The sequence below is a fragment of the Ascidiella aspersa genome, chromosome 1 (genome assembly GCF_963924565.1).
Source record: "Ascidiella aspersa chromosome 1, kaAscAspe10.2, whole genome shotgun sequence".
Classification (NCBI taxonomy): domain Eukaryota; kingdom Metazoa; phylum Chordata; class Ascidiacea; order Phlebobranchia; family Ascidiidae; genus Ascidiella; species Ascidiella aspersa.
The window spans coordinates 28338717-28359761 of NC_139447.1; the positions used below are offsets into that span (position 1 = coordinate 28338717).

General features: G+C 36.1%; 2 protein-coding genes and 1 non-coding gene across 3 annotated transcripts; 2 read left to right on the forward strand and 1 right to left on the reverse strand.

Annotated features, from left to right (window-relative positions):
* The first annotated feature begins 1892 nt into the window (after positions 1–1892).
* LOC146169261 (uncharacterized) lies at positions 1893–10691 on the forward strand. The gene is made up of 13 exons (XM_083389742.1): positions 1893–2006; positions 2654–2798; positions 3141–3234; positions 3517–3644; positions 3804–3881; positions 4171–4335; positions 5273–5380; positions 5529–5622; positions 5897–6042; positions 6351–6458; positions 6973–7122; positions 8484–8742; positions 9639–10691. The coding sequence occupies exons 1-13, from the start codon at positions 1933–1935 to the stop codon at positions 10013–10015; spliced, it is 1926 nt and encodes a 641-aa protein (XP_083245868.1). The 5' UTR covers positions 1893–1932; the 3' UTR covers positions 10016–10691.
* On the forward strand, positions 7534–7608 carry Trnat-ggu (transfer RNA threonine (anticodon GGU)). Its single transcript has one exon. It is a non-coding gene; the product is annotated as a tRNA-Thr (tRNA).
* A 645-nt stretch (positions 10692–11336) lies between the features above and the next one.
* On the reverse strand, positions 11337–20971 carry LOC146169263 (rab5 GDP/GTP exchange factor-like). Its single transcript, XM_083391350.1, has 10 exons — positions 20771–20971; positions 19676–19908; positions 18844–19001; positions 18330–18478; positions 17565–17780; positions 16740–16842; positions 16267–16364; positions 15505–15669; positions 14800–15002; positions 11337–13256 (listed from the first exon to the last, which is right to left on the reverse strand). The coding sequence occupies exons 1-10, from the start codon at positions 20870–20872 to the stop codon at positions 12902–12904; spliced, it is 1782 nt and encodes a 593-aa protein (XP_083247476.1). The 5' UTR covers positions 20873–20971; the 3' UTR covers positions 11337–12901.
* Positions 20972–21045: the final 74 nt, after the last annotated feature.

Here is a 21045-nt window from a genome sequence, read left to right on the forward strand (position 1 = left end):
TTATTCGGCAACATAGCAAAAAAACTTGTCGTTTTTGACAGATATAAAGAAAAAATATTACCAAACCTATATTGAAGTCATTGCCAGAGTTGCTTAAATTGCGCTTGCCAGCGGAGAAACTTAATTAAAGTTATTCTACCAATAAAAATGTGCCATACATGCACTTTTTTAAAATAAAAACAAATAAGGGTGCAGCCTTTAATACGACAAGGTCTTGTAAGACTACATAAGAAATACAGAACATAAATGAGCTAAATTAAATGTTTGGAGCTAATATTTAATAACTTTAAACATCATAATGACGTTATTCGGTATAATTTTTCGTCGGGATTCCCGGGAATTTTCATTTTTCAATCCCGTTTCCCAGGAGTGAAAAAAATTGGCAAAAAGACGAACCCTAATGCAGTTGGGTCAAAATGTAGTTGTTAAGCAGTCTGCATTTTATTGCACTTTTCCCCGAGGTATTGGGTGCGCAGTTCCAAATGATAAGATGCCTATTAACCGCCCTGAATAACACCTTTATGGGTCTTAATAACGAACTCAGTTAGCATCATCCAAAAATTTTATTTCGTAGAAGTTTAAAATTACGGCAAACATTGTTGTTTTTGTGGTCACCACTCATGCGTGAACTTACGCTGATGTAAATCATAGAATAAAATTATTTGGTTTGTTTGACCAAAGAGATTATAATCTCTTTGGTATGACTTACTGCCATAAAATGTCGTTAAACTACAATCTTTATGAAACCTACCTGCTAATGGTATCTACAGTCTATGTTATAATTATATTTCTGAATTAACCCTTGTGTAATTTTTGCGAGTAATGTGTGATTTATTTTTAATCTCTAATCGATACCAACTTCACAAACACCAACTGTTACTAAAATCTCCATCTTGTGTCATACGAAAGTTAAATAGTTCTCAAAATCACAATCATAACAACTGAGGGCATAATTATATGTATTATAGATCAACCCTATACTTTATTTTCTAAAAAAAAAGTTTTTCAAACATTATAATTTAATATTAAATATATGAATAGGGAAGAAATGGCGCTTCAATGAAAGTCTCCACTCTCCATCAGGACATAATCAGGATGGCTTATTTTTACACAGACTTGGATAGTAGAATGAGCAGCATTTCTAGTTTGTTGACAATAACACTGTACAGCATTAATGATTCCCCACACATGCGAATGTTAAAACATATAAATATAAATTTTATTTTCAAGAGGCGTTTTTAAGCAAGGAGCGAAATATATTTATCATGTAACATCCAATTCCAAACTGATTTTCGGTTTACTATAAATTCTGTACTTAAGTTTTTTATCGTTTATGTGCAACCAGAATCGTTTCTTTTCAGTTTCACCATCGAGTTCAGGCAAAAACTTATATTCTTCAGAAAATTCTGTATATTGCAATTTGGTCACTGGTTTAGAATCCTACCACATTTTCGGCTGGGGGTTATATTGCTAACATTATTTGGGTTAGGGTGAGAGTTAGCGTTTGTGTTTGGGTGAGTCAAGTATTATAGTTATATTTATTCTTACATATTTATGCCTTCCTTGCAATTTAAACTTTGACAACTCGTTTTGTTACTGCTAAAGTAAATGTGTAAGATTCTAGACCAGCGCCCCGTTTTGTAGTATCAAAATATTGAGCGCTGGTCTAGAATCCCAGCCACACTGAACATTATTTGGGTTAGGGTTGGGTTAAGTTAGGCAATATTACTACTCTCACCCAAACACTAACCGACATCCTAACCCAAATGTTGTAAGCTATATTAGAAATTGTTTCAACGCTGTGGTAGGATTCTAGACCAGTGCCAAATATTGTTGTAACTTTTAATCTTCTTTGTGCTTTTTTTTACTGAATTCCTTCAAATTTGTAACTGAAGAGCAATTTTACTGTAATTTGTAAAAAAATATGTTAATATGGACCCTGAAGATGCTCGTGAATTCAAACATGTTAGAAGTTGCCTGCCACTCAAGAAACACAACTTTTTGGGGTTAGTATTGTTTTACTAAGGTTTTTCTTTTTTTCTTTTACGGCATATAGTTGCACTCTCAGGCGGTGGAAAAATCATCAAAATTTAGTTTCATCTCAAACTCATTTAACTACGGCAAGCTGGTTTAAATCTGTGTTCATTGGCCAAATGTGGCATTCAGGACATTATTATTTGTGGATCTCGGAACATCTTCATTGTTCATTGATTCCAACACTTTTTATATTTATACTCTGTGCCAGGATGGAAAGTTTTGACCTGCAGTGTATATATCTGTTAGTATCAGGGTGAAATTTGTATATCCATGAAAAAATCGATTAAACGCATAACATTTCAGTTTTTATACTAATTTACAGTTACCCTAATTTTAGTCGTAATTTTACAAGGGCTGTGCAAATTTAAGGGGTAAAGTTTCGCTGTTATGTCATTTGGGTCTTAAAGCAAATGGATTGCTTTTTGTTGCTTAGAAAAAACATTTGAATGATAGTGTGGTCATTATAGCAGGTAACAGTAGAGTTAGACTACTCTGAACTATGATATGCGGTCATGGACTAATTATCTTGCAACCATGTATAAAAAAAGATATTTAATTTATACAACCATCACCAAGTAGTTTAAAAAATATATTATTCCACAATAATTTTTTTAAGGGAGGATGGACTGACTTCAGATCTGAACAAGCAATTAAAAACTGTCACTGACCTTGCTGAGCATGTAACTGATGAAGATAATGATGTTTTGAAAGCGGTGAAATACAAGAAAAATGCTAAAGTTGGCCCAAATCCTATTGAAAAGGTAATGTAAAGTTGTTGTTTTAAAATATGCTTCAATAAGATTTATAACCCATATAAATGCATCAATTTGGACAAGAAACGTAGTTTAAAAGCTATTTCATAAAATTATAAATGCTATTTCCCACACTGTTTCTTCTTGTATCTATATAATTATATATTTACTAATTGGATTGTATATATAGAGAGAGTTTCTAACACTTATTTTATGCACAAATTAAAAATATTTAATTTAAAATTTAATTTTTTTTTTAAATTGTTTCAATTTTGGTCTCCTAAACTTCAGAAATCAGTAGATGTTTATATATAAATATTTTTTTGATTGTGCTTGTTTTTTTCTTTGTAGTGGTTTTTATTAGAGAAAGATGCAAAGAGGTCAATCCAGGAATATGAATCATCAACCCTATCTAGATTTACATGCACTCGCAATCAAGCCTATGGTGTGTAAACGAATTGTCCCTATTAACTTACTAATATTAAATAAAACGTCATATGCAAAAACTTTTTTTTAAATTCTGTTAATGAGAGTATTAATTTTAACTGAAAGTAGATTTCTTCCCCTGTTTTATGTGTTAAGGACAAATCATGAAGTGCTGTGGTAGAATGTAACAAGCTCATGCTTGAATTTTGAGTATAGTTTTGTAATATTGTTAACTTGGTAAACCTATTGAAATTTTGTCCGGTAATGTTAAATGTTGATTGAAACCATCACATTGTTTCAGACATTTCAAAAGGCAGAGTAAAATGGATTGAGACTTCAAACACTCCATATGTCATTAATCGCAACATCTTTTTTCTTTGTAAATTTGGAAGAAAGAACAGAAAAATAATTTCCCAGGGCAAACAAAATGTAAGTATCAATATTGCAAGATTCTGCATCACTGTCCCTAAAACCTTTGATATGCTAATTATTCAGCATAGGACTTTTTAATAGTAAGCATGTTTTTCTGGCATGACAAAGCAAACTGAGGTTGTGTGAGGTAATAAAACAGTTCTGTATTTTTATCAGCAACTCAATGAAACAACATCTATGGAGTGCAATGCTTCAATAACTTTGCTTGAAGTTTTTACTTTTCCACAGTATAAGGTACCAAAGTTTTTCAATATATATTATAAATATATATATATAATCGTTTTTTGTGGTTGGTAATCCTGAAAAGTTTTGATTGTAATACTACATTTTACATTCAACATGTTTTTTTCATGAATGTATGAACTTTGTTTAGTCAAATTTGTTTTTTGTTTTGCATTACATACATTGATTTATTGACCCTGTAACCCTATTCTTTGTTGTTTGTCATTCACTGTACCATGACATTGAACCATAAAAATCAATTAATTTTATATTTTCAATATTGCTTCAAATTTAATTCTAGTTGGACTCCAATATGAAAAAAGGATTTTCTGATGCAAAGAAAAAAGCAAGTGAAACTATTCGCCATAACCTTCACATGGGTAGTAAAGATCTAGTGAAACTACTTTCTTACTGTGTAAAAATACCCGCAGAAAATTCACACACCTGTCATTTGGCTGGCTGTGAGGTAATTAGTATCTGTTGTTATTTATCGGTGTACTTTGGTTTAGTTTATTCAATTGTATGAATTTTATATTGTTTTGTTGGTTAGATAAGCCAGTTGAAGGTCGAAATGGAAAGATTATTAACTTTTTGATTCAATTTGTGTTACCTATATATACTTATATAATTAACTTGTTACTTTCTGTTAAAATGAAGTACCATGGTTGGCACTTTGTACTTGCCCGCTCGCAAATGCGAGTACAATTCACTCCCGGCAAAGCTGGTTGACACCCACTCGCTCAACTGGCGAGTGCCCTTTAGCAAAGATTGGTTGTTGTTTCCAGACCCAACGACGGTCTTAATTTATTTTATCCGTAACAAATTCTGTTTAATTTCGACGACGACTAGATGCCAAAAAATTTGTTTAATCGCTTACGATATACTTTTGCCAAACTATAACAAGAAATTGACCAAACACATCGCACATGGTAAAAAGTGCTACTCTTTCATTTGGATGGACAATCAAAACCATTTTGTGGAGTAGAAAACAGTTATTTCCTGAGCATCTTTTTGAGTATTTAGGCAGGTTAATTTTTGAAAAACTATTTGGTAGGACGGAAATACGCAACCGGCGTGCCAGCATTTTTGGCAGGGTTTATTTCTTCTGGGCAAATGCTGAATGGTAGACACTCACCTAACTGGCGAGTGCAAATTTTAATTTACCCCAATTCTGAGTACCCTAATAAAAAATGGCATTGGCTGCACTCGCATTGTATTGCTACTAATACTACCACCTGGTATTGAAGGCAACATGAGCATCCCTACCAAACATGCACATATTATACCTGTTTGTCCCTAAATTTAATTTATCGCTAGGCTGCAGAAATAGATCATTTTACAGGTCCAAACTAAATTATATTGTGTACTGTTTGTTTAAGAAACAAGTTTATCTTCCTTTCTAGATTCCAGAAAACGGTGTGTCACATTCCTTTAAAACCGCTAATGGTGTTACTCAAGTCAATATAAATTGCACAAATGGTGAAATTCCTACAGATTCAAGTGTTATACTGGTTAGTTTTGTTATACCTAAAAAAATATTTTCTAAACTTAAATGTGTGTGTTTACCATAATGGTAGAACAAATTGTCTCTCACTAAATAAAATAGTTTACTTTTTTCATTGTTTTTCATGTATGTTGAAATCACATTTGTTCTTTCAGTGGACGAATACAGCTGAAGAAGCCTTCATGGCTGTTGAACAATTTGAGATAACCACACTAACCAAGTTTATCTTTAGGAGAAAACACACTTGCGGTAATTGTCATCATGGCGTCATTATTTATTTAAAGTAGGACTACAGAAAATATTGAATTGATAGGTTTGTAAGTCTCCACCATCATAATTTAAAAACAATAACAATTAAAGCCAGTCTTCTTATATGAGTGTAGCAGTTCAAAAAGTGCACCAGTAATGTGGTACCTTAGTATTTAAATTGAAGGAAACTTGTTGACTTTAATGGGCAATTAATTGAAGTAGTAGCATCCCCAGTATTTTCCTGACCTTAAAGTTCCGCATTTTTTGCGTTCAGACGTGCGAAAAAGTCGTGTGCACTGGGATGAGATCACCCACACCCCCTACATTATCACCCAGAGCAAACAACTGGAATGTCAGCACGGCAAAGACAGGAACAAGGCCAGCAACGAGAGACGAAGGCAGTCTACGCTTGCACTTAAGGTAAGCAAAATATTACACTAGTTCCATACCGGGTCATTTACACCACGCTAAAGGTTCAGTTTCAAACGGCCTATAATGCAATAGAGCAGATAATGCCCACTTTAAAACATTGTCTCCGAAAGTTTAAAGATTTAAAATGTAATCTAAAATTTCCCTGAAAAGTCACTGTTCGTGGGTTTTGCAACGTCAACACCAAATTAAACAGCAATTTGCTAAAATTTTAATTCATTTGTGTTAACCTTCTGCAAAATGTAAGACAAAACCCAGTTGAATGTTACACTAAAGTGACTAACCTATTTTTTTTGCAGTACGGCGACTTTTCCGAACTGCCACAAAAGAAGAAGCAAATTTCGAAAAAAATGGACTGCAAAGCGTTCATAACCATTTTTCAAGTCTGGAAGTTTCCCCAGCATCGGGTAAGGCGATTTTCGAGATGCTACTTTATACACCTCTGTTTTGTGCGTCATTGTCATTGCTGACTTTACGTGGCACTGCACTTCCTAAGGTCTAAGCTATCGCCTTTGGGTCTGCACGATGTTGCATATAGGGACGTTCGATAATATCGGTTTGAGGCCAATATCTGATTCTAGTTTGTAGCAGTCTTTAACCTACAAAATGATTTTTTGAGACGTTGTCACGCCAATATTAAATTATCGCGTTAGTGAAGTCATTCCAGGTAGTTTTATTTGCCTTGTGCTATAATTCGCAAACATGGGTTCGAGGCTATTTATAAATTCATTAATTTAACAAAGACCTTTTATCAAGTTACACGCCCTTTATGTGTGGGTTACATGTCCCGACTAGACCACTGGAGTGTCCCCCAACTTGACATTTACTTACATGGTGTGCGGGGCTTAATTTAATCGCGGCCTAGCCTAAAAATTGGCATTCAAATACTTGTCCTGATGCTGGTTTGACTTCTGCTCGCAGATTTACACGATGAGCGACTACCTCAAGACCAAAGCCAGTCGCGCCATTCGCAAGGCGCTGTCTGAAGGCGGCATCGACCTCGTTAAGGAAGATTTCTGCCAGGTTCGATTTCCCGCCAACGTCGACCACACTGGTCACGTGATCGGAGAGGTAAAATCCTTGCTCTGCTAAGTGCCAATTTCTGGTCGAGTCCTGTTAATAACATCTGTTGTTTGACTCCCAAGCAGGAATGTTGTACTTCAGATTTTAGTCCCGTATTTCTCATCCGTTTTTTGTTTGTTTCTAAACTAGATTCTTATCGAAGTGCGTTAGCACGTAAACGAAAGGTTAAAATAAAGTCGAAGGTTAAAATAAAGCCACAAAACCAAGTAAAGTAGAACTTGGGGTAAGGTACCGAAAATCCATCGCAGACTCGCCGAATCTGTCGATCTATGATGCAAGCAGAGCAAGCCAGAAAAACAACTGGCCAGTGTGAAAAAAACTCCCCAGTGTGAAGTTGCTTGTACTAACAAAATGTGCAAGTATTGGCGCATGGTTGTTTCTCGACTCGCTCCTCTCTGAGCCTGCATAGCTCAGTTGGTAGAGCGACGGTCCCGGTTTGACCGGAGGTCGTGAGTTCGAACCTCACTGCAGGCCAGTTGTTTTTCTGGCTTGCTCTGCTTGCATCATAGATCGACAGATTCGGCGAGTCTGCGATGGCTTTTCGGTGTACTATTGATACGGAAGCCGTAATCGTTGGTCATAAAGCAACTTCCGAGGGGCTAGATCACAGATGTTATTAAACACATATGTTTGTGTGTGTCTTTCATTGGGGTAAGGTGTAATACTTTGTATAAAAGAAACGCCGACACCGCATTCCTTTTGTATTTTCCGCATTCCTTTTTTTCTTTTTTTAGCTTATATTGTCCGAACTTGTGGTAACGTTTAGATGTGGTCGGCAACCGCCGGTCCGCAACCGCCGGTCCGCGAGGAGTTTGTTACCGGTCCGTAGCAGGGTTGCCAGAATAAAATTTTGATTTAAACCCAAACCGTTCGTAAAAAGCCACAAAAAGTCAAAAACAATTAAATGTATTTTTATAGTGAAAACACAGTAACTCCCGTTTAAATATACTACATGGTTGATTTGTATGATAAAAACAATCACAATTAGTATCAAGCACCCGTGAGGGTCAAAACAAACCGGCGTGTGTATAGCCATGTGAGTTACAGCATGTTCACAACATCAAAAAATGCATTTTTTACTGTAAATTCAACTTATAGTAAGTACAATATCGAAAAAAGGCCATATGTAATGTTATCCTTTACTGAACATTTGTTGTTTTTATGGACGGTCCGCGACAAAATTTTAGTTTTCAACCGATCCGCAAAGCAAAAAAGGTTGCCGACCCCTGGTTTAGATTATTCGGCCTTTTGTATTTTGGTATATAGTTTTTTAGGAAAGTCAACCATAAAAAGTTAAAGAATGCACTTTCCTAAAAAGTTCTAAATTATTGCGATACCACTATAACCAGGCGGCCGGCGTTTTACAAGCTGTCGATCCTCGAATTATCTCAAAAATCTACGAGATGGTGGGCAATGGAGTGGACAAACTTGAAGGCATCCAGACCGGTCTGCGCCAATTTGTCGTTCACGAGCTCTTCGAGGGACAGGCGCCACCCAGCGACACGAATCGTAGGTTTTTCCCGAACGCCAAAGACATCAGGAACCACTTGTACAAGGCCATTATGCGACTTGGAAAAAACCTACAGCATCGAATTGAATACGCCGAAGGTGGGACCACGAGCTATTTTTAGGGCGTGGTACGCTTTTTGTTATGTCCCAATTGTAGTTGGCCTGAATTTTATCTTTACACTGGTCGATAAATTTATTACCTTTAAAACTAAAATACAGAGCCCAAAGTAAAGATATCTACATTTGTATTTCACTATGAGAGCTTGTAAGCTGCTCCAAACCCGTGCTGTATACAAACCGGTTTATTTGCACAATCAGACCTTTTGCATTTTTTGTAGACATAAGGATCAAGTTAAAAAAAGTTTTTTATTGTCATCTTTAAACTGATACACTTATTTTCATTTTTCGTTTATGTATGTCTGTAAGTCGCGTTTTTTAAACCAAGTAATCTCCGGCGTAGTTCACACGCTCACTTTCTGGTAATGTCCGGCCTAAATATTTGTAAATCTAGTCCTAGTTTTTCTGTCAGTCATGTAAACAAGTAATTTTGTCCAAGTCAAGTCTTTAACAAATAGTAAAACGTTAACTATTAAAATTGTTCAAGTCGCCCGACTATGAGCAATAAATCATTTAAAAAATAACCCAAAACGCAACATATAGCGTGCAAATTATTAATTAACAAGAAAAAAAGAGATAAATCACCCAATTTAAAAAAAAATGTTGAATGTAAACACTAAATTTCAATCCAATTCACTTAACTCGAGGATTAAAGTCCAAGTCAAGTCATTAGTTCAAACTACTTGAATGAGGCCAGAAAAGTCATTTAAAAACAGTGACTTCGTCATTACAACACTGTTAATCTCCCAAGTACACCTTTTTCTCATGGCTCTATGATTTTTTTCACGGGTTCTTCCTTTTTTCCATCGTTTGCACGTTCCGTTCACGCCAGGCAGTTCATTTTATAAAAAACAAAACACTCCGACATTTGTTCGAAGGCGTCGTTACCAAGATTCGTCACCAAGAGGAAGAAAGCGATGACGTCGTACAAGAGAACCTCGAAGAACAGGTGGAAGTTGTGGTGGTGGAGGGGACCGACTTCGACATCGGAGTAACGCTAGAGCACGACGGCGAGGAGCAGCCAGGGGATGAGGAAGGGGACATACACAAGATCGGAGACCTTCTTAACACGGTGCGCCACATATCCTACGGCGTTCAATCGCAACCCGCCCTGGCCCAGACCGAACGCGATCTGGCGAACATCATCGCCAATCTGTCCAACGCATCGTCCTACCAGAACGTGGAGTGCATTGATCACGGCAAACGTCTTGCTGCCATTTGCCAAGACCAACCCCCGCCCAAGCGTCCGAAGTGAATTCGCCCCTAGGTCGATGTACGGCTGTGTGTGGGCATCAACCCGTCGCGTAAGAGCGGGCCGTGGAGGTTGTTTGTGGCAGGTTCTGGAAATGCATACGGTGTCTATTGTTTAAGAACGCTCGCTTCGAACGCCGAGCGAACGTCGCATTTCGATGCCAAGTGGAAATGACGAAAAACAAAGCGTTCACAACTTCTGCGTAAGTTTGCGGTTATCGCCATCGCGCCGAAGTTGGGAGTGCAAAATTGGTGACATCGCATCAAGCTTAAATAATAATTGATAAACAAAATGTGAAGTTTATTTGGCTTTAAAAAGACTAAAAAAGCAATATTCGAAGTTGGAACGACACCAAAGCCGCCCTTGCTAATAAATCAAAGTTTATGTTTCTGCCGTTTGTGAAATTGGTATTCGTTTACTTCCATGCAGTGTGTCCAAAATTTGCATGACTGTAGTTGGCGACCCCAAACTATCACCGTTGCTAATATTCCCTTATCTTTTGTAGCAGAATTAAAAGCTGTAAAACTAACACCGAGGTAATTTTGTTTGTTATGTGGCCAAACTTCGGCGTGACATAAATTTACAGTACGTGTGGAATTTCGCAACAGCAGACCTGGGGCAAATTTGCTTTAACAATAAACTTTTCAGTTGAACGTATAGACTTTTTACGGTTTTTACTTTCCATGCGGAAATGTGCATACAAACTCGTTGAACGTTCCTTCAATGAAAAATCTCGGTACTTTATTTCTATCTCTTTACTCCTGTGTTAAACACGCCTATCGTTAGACCAGTGTTTTTGTTTCCTAAACTTTTTCCAGCTTGCCGCATGTCAAGAAAATTATAAACTTTCCGATACACTTCTGCGAAACAATGTTTTTCGCCCAGGTCACGGCCATAATATTAGTTTCCAAAAGATGATGTGCATTTAAATCTCGCATACTAGTCTGCATGTCTATTTTAAACACAAATAGATTGTTTCCCAATATTACAACAAGTTTCGCGGACAGTCGATACTTGAACATAGTTTGAGATTCACTTCGTTAGACTTTAACATTTGCATAAAACCATCTAGGAAGCACAGTAGGAAACGATTGTATTATACGAACAAAAATCATTAACGTATCAAGTTACATGACGCAGCAGAAGCAACAAGACCAAAGCTACAATCTGTTGTGAAATATGTCAGCGCATTGCATATATGCAAATTATCGTAAGTCTAGATAACTAAATGGAACGTCTACATTTTAAATACACTCATGTGGCGGCCTTGAACAAATTGTTAAAGTAGATTAAACTGGCTGATGCAAAATGCATACATTAATAACGGATAGATGTGGCCACACAAACTTAAAACATATTAGAAAAATGAATAGCAATACAGTAGTAGAAGTTATCAGTTACGAACCTAAACCATAAAAGCGCGATTAAAACGAGTTTTGTCTGTCATAACAAGTTAAATGCGCCCAAACTCACAGAATCATAGGTATATTTAGACAAGTGTGTTCGGGAACTGTAACTGATTCTACGTTATCCACTTTTTGCAGTGCATTGAACACGCGACTGTTAGAGAAACAACAAAATTAGTTTTGCTGTATGTCAGATTGGTTCAAGCCAAATATACGCGTCATTCGATGAAATACGCGACATTTTAACGTTCACAGCACCAAGTTGAACAAATCAGCAAAATACGTTAGTTAATATCAATAAAACGAAAATATGCGAGAAGGCTAACAATTGTAAACACAAACCCGACACTGATGTTTAACGCAAAACCAAAGGTTACTAGACCTATTTTAGCCTTGGACGGTCTACTTTTGTCAGGGTAGTTTAATTTAAGAAAGTTGACGATTAGAAAATTTTCCATGCAGTATATAGACTAGTAGAAAGTTGGAAGCACCAGCAATAAATTATGACGGTTACCTGGATTTTATATATATGTTGTTATGCAATCAAAGGAATAACAACTTAATTCATTATTTTAGTCTTCTTGGGCTTTTTAATTATGCCATACTAAAATTTTAAAACGTTTGTACCAATGATATTTATGCGCATATAAACTTAACAAAAGTTTGAAAATGTATAAACTGTTTGAAAGAAAACTATGTGTAATGTTTTCCGTAAGTTACCAATGAGCTTAGAGTAACCCTATATGAAAAATGCCTTGTGATCTTTCTCCTTTGCCCATCTGCATTTCAATTGCGCTTCGGGCGCAGTGGTAATCAGTTATTGACGACAAGTGCTGTAAAAGCGCGTCCATTCTGACCAACGAATGACCTGAACGGGAAATTAAACAGAAAGCACAAAATAAATGAAACTAACTACAACTTGAAACCTAATCGCGATTGCCTGAATTGACGCAACTTGGTGCACCTGGTGCTGGTAGACTGTACTGTAGACTTTAATGCAAACAAATAAAAGAAACTTAAATAAAAGGTTTTTGTTTTGAGGATGTTGCATGGAAAAGTGCTAAATTGTGAACAAAAAAAAAAACGGAAATAATATTTCTTCGCAATCAGTTTTCCACAACACAAATGCGCTATGTCCATCTAATTACCTAACATAATGTTTTCTTAACACCCTAAGAAGAACAAAATATCAAGAAAACGAATAGGTAATAAAGTCCTTTAAAATTAAATAAAACAAGTTGAGATTCAAATCAAAAAGAAAGAGTAGTACCAACTTAACAGAAAGACAATCCTCAGAACGTTATAATTTCGCCTCGGAGCACGACACCCAAGGGAATTAAGCAGATGTTACTAATGCGTTGTAACGGTTTTTAAAATTACTTTTACCCATCCATGTTGTAATTTTCTACTCGTCGAAAAGCGCCCTTTATACCGCTGGCGACCTATAGTCTAAAGCTCCTGCATCCAGCTACAAATCTATCTATCACTGATCGTGGGGAAGCACCGTTGGCAAGAGTGGGGCTGGTAGCATCTCATTAGGTGAAAGGTCATCGTCCAACGCCGACTGTCCATTGCTGTCCGCGCGTTTTCTCGGGCTTTCGCGCTTTACGGACTGGTTGCTATGGTGTTTGGAGGAAGGAGCAAAGTCCTCCATCTCTCGTTGTTCCAACGAGGAGGAGGAGGATTGTGACGTCACAGACCCACCGTCGCTGAGGAGCGGGTACTCGAAGTCGGGTATCTTTCGGCTGAGCACTTTGTCGACTTGGTTTTTGATGTGATCCGAGTGGCGTTCGATCCCTTGTCGCATCTCCATTGCCTCTTTGTAAAGACGATCCGTTCTTGGACAAGATATGTAGATTAGGCGTCTGGTTTACCAAGACGAGGGCTAACAGCTTTATGGTAAATATAAGCGACGCATTAGCGGTGCTATTTCGCATCGTTTCCATCCAATTAAAAATAAAACCAAGAAGTAGTAAATATATTTTTGTAAAAAAAAACAATAAATAGTACATTTACAGAACTTTATTTTGCTATTTTTCGACAAACGTTTACACCCTAGCACGTGTGGTCGACCTGTGTCTTGCGTTAATCTTGTATTTACGTTTTTAAAATGCACGTGTACACTGTACACTACAGTGTCTATTTCGTTTGCCTAAGCCCTAAGTTATGAACTAATTTTTACTATCGGTTTCAAGTGAGATCGTAAAACTGTTTGTAAAATCAAGGCTACATTTTAGAAAGTTATGTGCATTGTGGAATAAATATTTTTACTACGTAAATGAAAACTATTAGCGCCTCATTTGCCTTTAAAGGATCTTAAACACATTTTATAATAATTCTATTGAAAATACTGTGGTATCGATAAGCCAAGCCCGAAAGGAAAAAAAATGTTTAAATTTTTTATGTGGCCATATAGCGCAGTATGAAACTATGTACAGTATTTGTAACTAATACGGCCCAACGTCTGTATGCTATCTTGCGCTTCGCGATTCTTTTACGTTATTGCTGTGCTGAGTTTAGTCATGCGGCAAATCAAACATTTATATGCCACTATTTTGGGAATGTTAATTCTAAAAAAAGTTTTGTAAATCTAATTCGCATTGACCCATCTACTTGAATGTATTTCGACCTAATATCAGTTCCACATTCGCCCACCAGTTAAATCGGGATCAGAAAGCATGACACATTGTGACGTGTTTTCAGAAAATTGAAATCTAGATCCACCTCTGTGTGTGAGTAAGAAACGGAGTCATTTTGTGGTGAACAAAGTAAAAAATGCGGCTCCTGGTCTGCCTGGTTGGCACCCCTTCGCTAGCCCTAGTTCTATATAAGTTATAAATGAAATACCTTAAGAGTATACATTTGCAGTAAACAAACAAAGCCGAAACGCTATAATCCGTCCTTCTAGCAATTGTGGATTACCGAAATGTTAGCAAAAAATCACCCACCATGAGTAACTAATTATTGCGTTTCGGCTATGTGACATAAGTAACTGTTTATAACTAATTAAATTTTCGCTTTTCCTATTAATATCTTAGGCAGATTGTTTATTCGAAAGGTAATTTTGGTTCTTATTCTTTTTTAAAAACATTGTTATTCACTGAAGCGTGTTATCTTTTTCAATACGATATTTAATTTTGGTTATTACACTGTATCTTATCTACCCGTAAATGCAAAAAGTCTTAACAGCACAGCTGCCTTGAAGGGCCCCCCGCTATGCCAGACAAGTTGGGGCTGCAAGTTGTTTTGCGTTCGACAGTTTGTTTATTTGTGCTAATCCGTGTGCGTGGCAAATAACACCTAACGCAAGGTAAGTAATTTTATACATAATATATAATTTAATTGCCTGTAAGGCCTGTTTTACACCGTGTCATCGGTTACCTTTCGTGCAGCGAAGCCAGGTCATTAAGGTTCTGGTACATCAGTTTCAAGCCGGGGCACATCTTCTTTTCCATGGGTTCGGGGTCCGCGCTCCCAGCCGGGACTTCCCCGTTCATGTAGGCGTCGAACTGGGTTTGGGTGAGCGAAAGACTCGAGGCGTTCAGACCGTTTTCGCTGTTCTCGATGAACGAAACCGCGCAACACTGGAAACAATGCGAAAATATGTTTGTGTTCACCGTACTTGTATGGTCAAAGAAGATTTGTTTATGTTTATAAATTATCTCTGCTGGCGTTTGATGTAAAAAGCTGGATTTTCAAATTAATTGGAAACGAATTTGGATTGACGTTTTTTTACAACCATTTATTCTGACAGTCATTGCAGATTTTCATTGGCGTACCTTAAGGTATCTTTCGTGGCTTTTCAGTTACTTTTGCAAAATATATGTCAAGGAAAGGAGTGTTGTAACATATAGAGCGTACCGTTTTGAATATTATTTCAATCATAAATATGGTATATTTTGGCAAGAAATAGGCTTTTAAGTTCTCCATCCGAATGTTTTGTTGATTCAGGTAATTAAACACAGTAGCCGAAAAGAATAACTATTTAGTTTAGAAGCTAGTTCAAGTATTCCTTATGTGAACGCAAATCTTAACAAAAAAGATAAAGGTAAGTTGTACATTTCCTGGGGCAAGCAAACAACTTACAAGGTTGGTGAAATAGTATGCGTCCTCGCCGGACATAATCCGGGTCGGATTCGAAAACCTGGTGATGTAACGAATGTTGGACTTGAGTAGAGGTGGATTTGCTTTCAGGGTGATGTATATAAGAGCAGGCAGGAAGTCATCGGCACTCGCGGCCGACCCATCACCCTTAAACAATTGGAAGCCATCTTGAATAGCGCACAGCGAATAGCATGGCTAGCAATTGGTTAAACTTTTACGCCAAAACATCAACCATAGGTCAGTTAACATGAGAAACCCCAACGGCTAAGATCTTAAGGTTAAATATCACGAAGACTAGATCAGGGACTGTATATCACAATATATTTGAATTTGTTGGTTTTGGTAATCAATCATACAAAATTATAGCGAATGTGCTTTCCGCAGCAGAAATCACCAAGGTATAAGCGATTGGTACACAGCTTGAGATTCATTGTTTAAACAAACATTGTAAGTTTGGACTCTGTATATTAGTTTCACTTTTGTGAACTGAGATTCCCCTCAGTTAGCAAGACATGCCTTAATTTTTTTTTATAGAAAAATATTAAAAATGCTGATGGAAGAACGTTGAAAGTCTCACAAATGATTTACAGTCGGTATCCAATAAAAAACAAGCTGTTTGAAGTATATGTATTAACTTCTTAGTATTCAGGGTGTGTATAATATTTAGTACAATAAAACCATACATACACATCAGTAATAAATGTTTTGTGCAAATGTGAGTTCATAAAATCCATGGGAACATACCTGAGTGTGTTTAATTGCCTCAAATATACTTTTACTGCAGCGTGTAATACAGGCCAATTTGTCCTGCGGTGCACGCTTGGAATCCATTTCAATTATAGCTGAAAAATAAAAGCATATTCTCGCCTGTGTTTAGAATGACAGAAATTTGGTTAACAGTTAACACCACCTAAATTATATATATATTTATTCCAGACAGCTGGCACGGCAAAAACGTACATATTAGTAAGTTGAGATTTGTATTCGTTTATATTTTGTTACTTTAAAAAACTTATTTCTATCATAATAAACAAGTTTAGCATACTATTACAAGCTATGAGATTTCAATCACAATTGGCTTTCATGTTATAATTATTATAGTGGATACAAATTACACATTTTAAGCAGCAAAGGCATTACTACATTAACTAAGTGCACGTCACAACTTCCCACAATTGTCAAAAGGATGCGACAATTAATTATGATGTTGTACGAACCTGTTATGGCCACATCGGTGCATTCAGTAACCATGGGCTTGTCTTCATTTATATTTGCATCTAGCATTGCAGCAGTGATCCAGTGCAAGTTTCGAATTCGAGTCTACAAAAAAACAATGTTGTAATACAAAAGCATTGAATTCAGATCCACCAATTTGACCTAAAGAAATAAGGTATTTATTTAACTAAATGTGGTATGTACTCTGTGAACCCAAATTGCTTACTATGTTTAAAGCAGACATCACCAATGTAATGGCCATATTAATTATCATACAATGATTTTTGTAAAGTCAGTTTTATAAATAGGCAGAATTTTGTTTAATCTTTAATTTTTTCATAAAATCAATGTGTTTTTGGTCGCAGTTGAAATCTAACATCAGCATAATATCCTATGTACCAATGCTAATATTTATAAATGTATTCAGGTGGTAAACGCAACTAGTTTCACTCTGACTACAAATAACACAGACAGATGTGCATCAACATAAAACTATTTTAGTAGGCAGATAACGACCATGGCAATAGGTAATTTTGTGCCAAGTGGCCTTATGGGGTTAGTCACAGGTTGCCACAAATTGATTACCAACACCAAACAGAACTTAAACTGATAAACACCAGCTTTGCTAAGTAACTTTACCACAACATTACAGAAAAAAAAAGTAGGGCTTTATTTATTCCAAGTACGGTTTTTGTTGTGTATAGTATTTATAAATTTGAAGTCTATAACCATTTTTTCAAGAATTTTAAATGTTAACAAAACTCTAATTGTCATTATATTAATGGATCATAATCCTTCGCTTAAAAAATCTAAACATAAGATTCTACCTGAACTTTGAGATCTTCAGTCTCATCGTCTGTCTGATCGCTGCAAAACACTTTGCGGTAGAGCCTAGTCATGAGAAACTTTTCGATGTTGTCCATGATCCTCTCTTGGTCCACCTCTGAAGTGTAGGATTTAAAAACTGGGTGGGATATTAGTCGGTCGCTCATTGCCTGGTAGAAGTCTTGCACCATCACTGATTGATCATCAATTGAACCGTTCTAAACAGAAGGTACAAGCATTTTACTATGAAACCAAGCTGTGACAATTTCGGCTAAAACTATCAAACAATTTTTTAAATTTGCTTGAGCTTGAGGATAAACTTAGATACATGCTCAAGTACAATTTATTGTCACAGAGGTATAAAGGTGCATAATAAAATTTTCAGGGAAAAGTAAAAAAGTCTAGGTCTATATAACAGCAACAGTTCGCATCTATTGCTGTTCCGTAGCACCTAAAAACAAAGTTAAGTTGCCATACTAAAACATAAAATACAGTACATTTATGAGCAAAAGAAGGTTAAAAAAGGGAAAAAAATAGCGATTGCAAAAAAAAGGATAATTTTGTATATAAAATTTCATTATTAAAATTATATCTTGTTATGGCACAATGACAAAGTATATATATAAGTTTAAAAATATGACAAATATTAAGTGTTGTGATTAATTTAATGCCGCCACATTACTTAAACTCCCGGGTCAAACATATTTCTTGTATGCAAAAAATACAAACCAATTTGCATAAAGTGTGTAGCGAGGCGTAAAACATACCTCACTGTCTGAAATTTTTTCAATAAAATTCTTGCATTGCTTCCACACATCCTTTGCAGCCGGTTCTTTGAATGCTCTGATGAATTCCAGGAAATCTGTATGAGCTCTTTTACTTTCGTAGCTTTGCTGCCGATATGCCACTTGGGGCTCTGTCAATGTGTGTGAAAAAGATAGTAGACAATCAAGCAATATATACCAAATTCAATTTTATAAATGGTAGCAGCGCAGGTGTGAAAGCAATTGAGGGAAAACCACTTCTTAAGTTTAGTTTTAATATTCTAAAACCCTTGGATTAATCTAAATGTTTTAGTAGGGGACATAGATAAAGTAGGTTTGTTTGTCAAAATTATACAACAATACTAACACTATCAAACTCAAAATAACCAGAACTCTTCTACTTCAAACCACTGCATGAACAAGTAAAAAAACCTCACTTCACCTCACATATTACAGCAAACCTGCAATTTTTTAAAAATAACATTTTACTTTAAGAAGAGAATTAAATATGGCTTACTTAAGTCATTGCTTGATTTGGAAGAAATTGGTGACTTTGTGGGCTGTGATGCAGTGGGTGAGGAATTGGAGTCTTGTGTGGGTGAAAAAAAATTCTTTAAAGTCCGACTGCGAAATCCCTTTGTTACCCCGCGTTTCTCCTCAAATCTGGTAAATGAGCTGAAAACAGAAAGTCAATACTTGACTTAAGTGCCATTAAGTTACTGTTTTCAAATAACTTGACTTGACTTAGGTCTTTTGGATAAATGACTTGACTTGGACTGGAGTCATTTTGTCAAATAACTTTGGATTAAATAAGATTTTTCATTAAAATTTATCTCAGGTTTTGTACATTAAACACTTTTATTGCTGTATATTGCAGTTGTGTCATTTTTTAGTTAAATTGTTGCTTATAATTGAACAAGTTTACCAATTTTAATAGTTTAACAGTTAACTTTTATGTCAATGACATGACTTGAAATTGAGTTGTACTTATAATGACTTGACTGGGACTTAACTTGTTATTTTTGCCAAATACTTGACTTGGACTAAAGTTATTTCTCAAACGACTTGACTGGGACTTAAGTTATTCAAAACGACTTGTTTACAGAACTGCAGATTTTTCGGTCGTCGCAAAGAGGAACTGTAAGCACCATTAAAAAATTTCCACACTATTAAATACACCGAAGTAAGCTAATTAAAGGAACAGGCAAAAATAAAAAAATATTGTTTGTAAATTTAAATGCATGTTGTTTTGTTTTACCCAGCACTGGATAATGTGAATCCTGTAGGATTTTTGTCAACTCATGCATACACATATCTTGCTTTGCAATTAGTGCATAACATATTTCTACCGTGAAAGTCCAGATGAACTAGCAACTGGTGGTGTCGATTCAACATTGTGTTGAGGGCGAGGGTGTTGAGGTGTTTGTGGGTGATGTTGTACAGTGGGTGATGATAGGCTGGGAGTTACATGGGCCGCTTTGTTTTCCTGTTCCTGAAGCTTTTTGGCATACTCGTGATCCAAGTCGATTTGCTGCTGCAGCTCTTGCTGATAGACATCCCGCCAACATTTAGAACAGTAGCCCTACAAAATTTAAATCATTAATTATCACCAGTTCAATAGATACTACCTGACATAAGCCAGTCTGTCAAACTCATATGTCCAAATAACCTTGATTGTTTAATTGCACACCTAAAAAAATAAGGCTTTACACCCATAATATCTGCCAAAAAGTTTCCATGAAATGCAGACTAGGGTATTATGGCAAAATTGAAAATATTGGCTTAAATATCCAATATATTATAAAGTAAGGGGCTATTTACCTTGATCAAGAAGTTCAAATGGACATATAATCAATGACATGGTGCAAGTCTAAAACAATGATCCAGAAAAAGCCAAATAGGTAAAGGCTATTTAAAGGATAAAGTGATTTAAGTCGGTTTTGGAATAATGCATGGAAATTATGCAAATCTCAGGAAATTAAATTTAAAACTAAAACCACCCGAACCCAAGGCTAACCCTAACTCTTAAGTATTAAAGAGCAATCCGGACAAATATAGGCGCTCTTTCACTATTGTACGTAAAAATTAATAAAATTTTTTTTTTCTTCAAATGCCGCATACCACAACACATATTGTTTGGGTTAGGGTGCGGGTTGGCGTTTGGTTGAGGGTGGGTCAAGTTATTATTAATAATAAACATAATATTACTTGACCCACCCTCACCCAAACGCTAACGCGCACCCTAACCCAAACAATATGCGTTGTGGTATGCGGTATTATTATTTTTTTTGCATAGCTTTTCGAAAAGTTTTGCATAACTTTTCACGTACAATAGTGAAAGAGCGCCCAAATATATCCACATGAAACAAAACTCGTTTATTATTTGATAAGTAAAAACCAAACACAACATCCCTGCATTGTCCTGCTGGGTTTTAAGACATTACCTTCCACTGTGAGTTTCCATAAAATCCACAACCATTTTTGCACAGCAAATCTGAGGCAGTGACGTGAATTCCGCGGCGCGGGTTTCCAGCCGCATTTTCCATGGCATGCAAACGTAAAATCTTCTAGGCAAACTAATTATTACCAATTTAACATTAGGTCAAGATAACCCATAATTATATTATGAAAACATTGATTTGTTGTTCATAACTAGCGTAAAAAAATATAAACACATTAGTGTCAGTTACACCAAGTAAGCGTATCTGAAAACCTTCTC